The sequence below is a fragment of the Alosa alosa genome, chromosome 14 (genome assembly GCF_017589495.1).
Source record: "Alosa alosa isolate M-15738 ecotype Scorff River chromosome 14, AALO_Geno_1.1, whole genome shotgun sequence".
NCBI classification, from domain to species: domain Eukaryota; kingdom Metazoa; phylum Chordata; class Actinopteri; order Clupeiformes; family Clupeidae; genus Alosa; species Alosa alosa.
In genome coordinates this window covers 302,653-310,514 of record NC_063202.1, presented here as the reverse complement: position 1 = coordinate 310,514, position 7,862 = coordinate 302,653, and the positions used below count along the sequence as shown (strand labels likewise).

The following is a 7,862-nucleotide window of genomic DNA, read 5'->3' as shown; positions in this document are numbered from 1 at the left end:
CTATATCTTTTTCTTCAACTTTTTAATTTCTCCCTTCAGCACCTGAGAAGTGTTGCCTGCAAAGTTTCTGGGAAGAGATCTAACGAGACCTGCCACCTAGTGATAAACCCACGAAAATAAATGAACTGATTTTGACCTGGCGTGCATGTCAATGATAGGCTAATCAGTGACTGATTCAAAACAAAGCGGCGACCATCAAAAGCCGAGTTAAGATCAAACGTCCAAATAAAATGTCCAGATCTTGCGTTTTCATGAGTTTTCGATCGTCATATATTTCATTTCCATTCATCACAGAGTTCCCAAAATCACATATAAGATTTGTTAGAGTGGCTACACTGTAACAAATTTCCTGTAGAATTTACAGTAAAGAACAGGCAAAAAAGTTGCCAATAAAGTGCTGTAAAAGTGTTGTTAATTATTGTAAACATTAATTACAACATATTACTGGATACGTTTTACAGTTTTTTGCCGTATATAAAACACAACAATGTATTGTTTTATATGATAAACAACCATTTATTGTATTTTAATTTCCAATATTATCTTGTATTCCATTCAAATTACATGAGTTACCTGCCAACTATTTTTGCAAATTAAGCACGTCAATTTCTTGTAATTGTAATTATTTTCATGTTTTGCAAATTAAGCACTGCAATTTCTTGTAATTGTAATTATTTTCAGCTATTAATAATAATAAAACAAGAGTCATTGCTGCAACAATACAAAACATTTATTAACACTCAATACTGGATGTGTATATTTTCAAACTCACACAGACATGAACAAACTTACATAAACATACACCAGACTGCACAAGACTTGCAGCCACACAGTGTAACTTTGAATTAACTACTGTAATTTGCAGCAACAAAGTCAAATGTGTAAAAAATAACCACATTTTGGAACCATTGTTTTTTGTTTTTTTTTTAAAACAAAACAGTGTGCCATTGTTGTTTCTTTTGCAACGGGCTCAAAACCATTCAAAGTCCATTAACCTTCTTAGGAGTGCAGAGACATGAAGGCTGACATTGCTGTTCCTCTTCTCTTGCACCTTCCCACTTCTTGGACTGATCCACTTTGTGGCCTTTGTGCCAGAGGTTGGGTTGATCCCTAGGAAGCATCTGAAGTCACAAAATCAGGAAAAAGACACTTAATGAAATACATTGTTTAAAAAAGACAAAACCCATCAAGTTGCGGTTTTTCATAATTTTTTGAAATATACAAGGATATTTTATTGACACATGCATAGAGTAGGGTAGAGTAGGACATGCAGTGAAGGGTAGCGCACTGTGTGTGTGTGTGTGTGTGTGTGTGTGTGTGTGTGTGTGGGGGGGGGGGTCTTTAAAACTTCTTTAAAATTTGCTTTAATTGCAGAGTGCCACGCATGCAAGCTGAAGCAGAAAGTAGCTTTGCAAAAATAAAAATAACACCATTTGTTTTTCATGATCGAAAATGTAACAAAGTAATAATCCACTACAATCCCCTTCCAGCACACACCTTTGAATGAATTCCAGTGTGTTCGACGCCTCCTCTTGATACACCAAATTGAATGCATAGTAGCATGCGAATAACGCAGCCAATCCAGCCACAATGTTCTGGTGTGGACCCACAACCACATGGCCCTCAATGCTCAGCATCCAATTTGTTGCTGTGAAGACATCACCTAAAACATAATTAAATAAACATGATTATAATGATTTGTTATTGTTCTTCTGTTCATGTTCTTTCTGTTGCCTTCCACATGTGTCATTCATATAGTCTCTACTGTATATAGTCTCATATAGTGTCTAGACAAAAAAAGACACTACCTAAGACGATGAGTCTTGGAGACGCAGGAAGCAGTATTGTACTCTCAACATCAACTGCTGTTCACAACACCTGTATGACAAAAAAACAACAAAAAAAGAAACAACTAAAAATTGAAAACGTCCATTTTGAATTGAGCACATTATCATCCCTCAGCTGACCTATTGAGCACATTATCATCCCCCAGCTGACCTATTGAGCACATTATCATCTCCCTCAGCTGACCTATTGAGCACATTATCATCGCCCTCAGCTGACCTATTGAGCACATTATCATCGCCCTCAGCTGACCTATTGAACACATTATCATCCCTCAGCTGACCTATTGAGGGTAACACATTATCATCCCTCAGCTGACCTATTGAACACATTATCATCGCCCTCAGCTGACCTATTGAACACATTATCATCGCCCTCAGCTGACCTATTGAGCACATTATCATCCCTCAGCTGACCTATTGAACACATTATCATCGCCCTCAGCTGACCTATTGAGCACATTATCATCCCTCAGCTGACCTATTGAACACATTATCATCGCCCTCAGCTGACCTATTGAGGGTAACACATTATCATCGCCCTCAGCTGACCTATTGAACACATTATCATCGCCCTCAGCTGACCTATTGAGCACATTATCATCCCCCTCAGCTGACCTATTGAGCACATTATCATCCCTCAGCTGACCTATTGAGGGTAACACATTATCATCGCCCTCAGCTGACCTATTGAGGGTAACATGTCTGTATAGATTCTTATTCATCCAGATCATGGTAGCCAGAAGAGCTGAGTTGTAAGCAACTGGACTTCTTTTTGGAGCTTGAAGACATTTCATCCAAAAGGCTTCTTCATTTGTGTCCTGATGATGGGGAACCAGGAGCTGTATCTCTGGACCACTGGAGGTGGAGCTGTAGACCACACCCGTCATCATGTGACAAGAGAGTCTTATGAGTCAATCAAGGTGGGAATTGGAGTGGGAGTCATGGTCACAGCATCCAGAGAACAAGAACTGCTCTGATGGTGACGAGCAGTTAAATGATCATGCTATTAGATATAAAGATGGCCTCCTTCACTTCTCTCTCAAACCATCTGTCCTCCTTTTCCAAAATGTGCATGTCAATGTCTTTAAAGGAACACTGATGTTTACATTTTGGATAAGGAAGATTGTTTGTCAAAAGATGGTTTTAGAGAGGAGGCAAGATTCCCCCATCAGGCCAGAACTAAAGAAGCCTTTTGGATGCAAGGTGAGATGTCTTCAAGCTCCAAAAATCTTTGCTTACAACTTAGCTCCTCTGACTATTGAGGGTAACATGATCAATCCGATATAATTTTCAAGAGCCTCAACATAAAGTGTAATAATTTTATACTTACATCGGTCTGTAAAATGAGCCCCTCAGATTTCTCTTTGAAGTGGGCCATCAGCAGCAGAATCACACATGGGCATGGATCACACTTTTCTTCTTTGCTGTACTTGACCAGGATGCGTTCAACCTTATCTGCACTGGTACCTGCTGGTCTGTGCTGGAAGAACTTAAGGATCAGCTTCCCCTTTTCTTCCATAGCCTGTTCCATTTTTCTCAGAATGTTGATGTCGGTGAGCAAATTGAAATGGCTGTACAACTCCCTCGGAATAAAAAGATAGGGCCACTCACTCTTCAGCTCAGAAACTGAAGGAGGTGGGCAGGCATTGATGTGTTTCCTTTGTAGGTAGTAGGTTGTTTTCATTAACTGAATCACATATGCTCTCTCTGCACCAGCTGGTCCCTCAGTGTGATACAGGTCTTTCATTTCACTCTTTTTCTCTTCAAGACCCTCTACAGTCTCCCCTGGTGGACAGTTAGATTGCCATCTCACGAAGCCATATTGGTCAGCTGGTCCTCTGGCTATGTCTTCAGGTGCATTTGAGACCCTTTTCGGCATCCATCGTCTGGAGAGAGCATTTCCACGATTAACATGTTCTACTCGTGTTTTTAGTTGAGTCAAAAAAGATCCATAGCCACTGCCGATCACAGTGCCATCTCTCATAACATCAACAAAGCTCTTAGGATGTTGCTTTACAATCATCTTGGCTATTGTCTGGCACTGAGACTTTGATGGATTTGGTTCATTCAGCCTCATTTCATCAACAAGGATCCGTACCATCTCCCTGCGGTCTTTAGCAGATGGACGTTTCTCCAGTGATCTTGCAGTTGCAATACCAGGCGGCATTCTGTTCCAAGGAACACTAAAGTTTTCATGCCAGCAACTTAAATGGGCACTGAATGTAACCAAAAACGAACTGCATTACCCACAATTCCGTGCCACGTATAGTTTTAAAACCAGAAGTGGGGTGAACGCGGTGCTTGGAACGTAAATGAGCGTCTGAGCGAGCAGAAAATGTTGTGCACCGATTCATAACAAGTAAATTGATATAACGACCGGTTCATTTCAGTTTTTTTTCCGATACGGGGCTTCACGTATCGATGTAGCCGTATCTTACACGTTAAAAACGGATACCGATACGTATCGGTTAATCTTTACACCCCTACTGCTTGACGTTGTAGTGTTCTCAGATTCAGAAGATGGAGGATCCTCTGAAGTGGTACTGAGGACTACGTCAGAGTGGTCCACAGCTGTCAATGTCACGTATTCCATTTGGTCTAAGAAAAAGTAAACATTCTATTGTAATAGCACCACTCAATATCCACTAAAAAACTAAATTGAAATTAAAATGATTTATACATCAAAATATGTAAGGTATATCCCACTCAATACACATCAAGGTTATCTAACACACACCTAGAGTTTGCCAGGCACTGAGAAGCTTCCAGCACTGGATAGGTGTGATGTTGGCCAGGAGATCCTCCTCTTTAATGAACTGCAGATCGGATTTGGACTCCACGCCAATGCTTGCCAAGTTGTTCAACAGCATCTGGACTTTATCTTCTGGTAGACTGGGTAATACCGCCAACACAGCTTCTTTTATGTCCTCCATCAGCACTGACATTTCAGTATATGGACTTCATCTGTTAGACTGTGAATACTCAAATTAACAAGTTCCACAGCCAGCTGCTTTTTCACAACAAAGTACACAACACTGCTACAATGGATCAAAATCAATTTAATCTCACCCATTTGAAGGCCCTCATCACTTCGTCCTAGAACAACATACATTTCTCTTTTGTACTTTGTCCCATGGACAGTGACAGCATTAGTGGCAACAGTAGAATCATGGGTGAAGTTAAGTGAAGCAGTTGCAACCTTGATGCTCTCATTATAGTCACTTGCATGAAATTCAGTTCCTTTTTCAGTGTGGATCTCAGGAGGGAAAAGACTACCAGCACCTGTATGTTTGAAGGAGCTGGTGACGTTCTGCTAGAGTCGCACACAGGTTCTTAAAGTTGTGCAGTTTTCTGGCACACTGTTTGAAGAAAGTGTGCTTACTTTCGAATCTCAACGTCCAAAGACGGATCAAAGGTCCAAATCGAAGAATAAGCTCAGGATAGTGACAAAGATAATGGTGCTTTGGTTTAAGGGGATGTTGTGGAAACAACTACACCCTAGACTGAATGTATTCCTCAATCAGGACATTCAAGTAGGCAATCTGATCAGCAACAATTTTTGGCGCACAAACATGAGCAACTATCTCCCTCATGAGCAAAATGAACCTCCAAACACCATTTTCACCAGGATTCTTGATCCTGTCCCCAATTATTAGAGGCAGAACTCTCAACAGGCACCGATTCTGGACAGCATGACCATTTAACTTCTCACTGCCTGGTGTGAACTCAGGAGGTTTGTCATGTGCGTCGTTTCCTAGATGGGTAAACTGACTTATCCGTCTGTTCAAATCCAGGAAAGTAAACTGTTTTCCCTGGTTTACCAAGTGGTTGATGCACAGTGCCATGTCAACAGAAACAATGCCCTCAAAAAGGTCATGACCGAGACAGGGTGGGAGGCCAGGCTGGCAAACATGAAAGTAACGTAGCTGGTTGAATATGGAGTCAAATTTTATGCCACTCACTGTGTCTGCATGTCTTGCTTCTTTTTCTTGTACATTCTGCTGATATGACTGTTTTGTTCTCTTTGAACCAGTGGACAATGGACTCAACTGAAATGTTTGTCTGTCTATATTACAGAACCTACAAAAAAAGCACTCCTGCTGAAGTTTTCCACAAAGCCACCAATACAGTGAGAACCAAGATTATCTCCAGCTATAGCACAGACAGAATAACTTTTCCATCTCTCAACACTATACCACTGTCCTCTAGGTCCTTTAGATCTCGTATCAGTGGACTGAAAACAGTTTCCTGTCCAAAAAACTTGAAGTGTTGCTCCCTGCAGAGAAGAACTAGCTGCATGTGGTCAATGTTTGATCTGTTGTAGGGCAATATGTCACCAAGTGTTAGATACACTGACAGTACCTTATGTTTTTTCCGGCCCGATCCTAGCGGATTCACAACTTCAAAAGAATCTTGATAAAGAATCAAAGCTACTGATGACATTTCAGTTTTCAGTAGGACATTGTCAGTAGTATTCTGTCCATCCCATACATCCTCAAACACATCATGCTTGGGGATGCGAGAATGGGTCTTTTCATATTGCTTTTTAAAAGCCTCAGATTCAAAGAGAGAAGTAAGGGTTTCCTTAATTGGCACATACTGTGCAAAGCATTGTTTTCCTGAGTCATTTGTGCCCAGATACAAAGGCAGAGGTTCAACATGATTGAAGTTGTTTTAAAAAAATGACTTGCGACGCTGATCTGTACGTAAAATGTTGTTACCCTTTTTTAATAGATCATCTTTTGTGAGTTCCTCAATTACTTTCGTTACAGTCATGTCAGGCAGTCCAAGTGCGGACAATTTCTCTGAGTTTTGAAAGGAGGTGTGATTGAGTAACATTGTGAACTTCTTGGACCTCTTCAATGATGGTTTGAATGACTGAGGCTGGTAAAAGCAATTTAGCCTGAAGCTTCAAATAAAACATAGATAAGTTCCTCAAAAAGAGTTCTTCCTCCACACTTTCATAACTTTCACCTGTCTCCAGCTGTTCATCATTTGAGGTTGAGGTTGATGAGGTTGATGGCTGACTCATAAGTTGGGAAGGGTTTCCAATCTGCGCTTCTTGGGTTGGTTGTTTATACACCACCTCATGTAGATGTGCAGCAGAACAGTTTTTGTGTACTCGCGAGATATGAGATGCAAAAGTGGATTTCACACCAAACGTTTTGTCACAACTCCGAAAAGGATATGTTATTTTCCTGCCCTCTTGTATATGGGTTTTTAAATGATTAAGGAAAACCTTCAGATTTATAAATGTAGCCTGACAAAACAGTGTTGTGTCAATTTCTTCACTTCTGTGAGACTTGGATCCCTTATGATCTCTGTATAGATGAAACTTGAAGCCTGCAAATTTTCTGAATGAACGAGAACATTCTGGGACACCACAGGTAACAGGACAATTTGGAACATTACTGTGAAGTTTCATATGACGAGTAAATCCTACTATAGCTTTACTCTCATAGCCACACTGTTTACACTGGTACATCTCTGTATATGAAGAACAAAAAAGAGAAAACAGAAAAAAGTATGTTTGAAAAGAACACCACAAATACAATATGCAGAGTTTTAAGTAACCACTCATAGGTGGTTCTACACAGGGGCCAACGTAGGCCAGGGCCCCTGTAGAATTGCTCCTGGACCCTGTTATGGCCCCTGCACTGAACAGCCAATGATTTAAATGCTATTTTTTTATTGCGACATTTGCTGGCTCGAATAATAGAACTAACGCGAGTATGCAACGTGTGTTCTAGGCGGACTCCTTAACCCTTACGAGCCCGACCGTTCTAATTTTGTTACAAAAGTAACGATGGCCAATTGTCTAATATCTCAGCTGTCCCATGACTGATTTTATTTCTGAAATCTTCCCCGTAATGCTGACAACATAAGCTTCAATTTGATATGATTGGTTAAGGGGTTTATGGCGCGGAATGTTTTGGATACTTGAAGATGAGTCTTGAAAAAATATTTTCACTTGAGTCGGTGCATTTGACGTGGACAGCCGGATGCCACCTGCAC

General features: G+C 40.6%; 1 protein-coding gene across 1 annotated transcript; it reads right to left on the bottom strand.

Annotated features, from left to right (window-relative positions):
* Nucleotides 1-970: 970 nt before the first annotated feature.
* Nucleotides 971-4,014, bottom strand: LOC125307588. Its single transcript, XM_048263639.1, has 5 exons — nt 3,178-4,014; nt 2,681-2,714; nt 2,359-2,493; nt 1,498-1,663; nt 971-1,121 (listed from the first exon to the last, which is right to left on the bottom strand). Exons 1-5 carry the CDS (start codon nt 4,012-4,014, stop codon nt 971-973), a joined length of 1,323 nt encoding a protein of 440 aa, XP_048119596.1.
* Between the last annotated feature and the right edge of the window lie 3,848 nt (nt 4,015-7,862).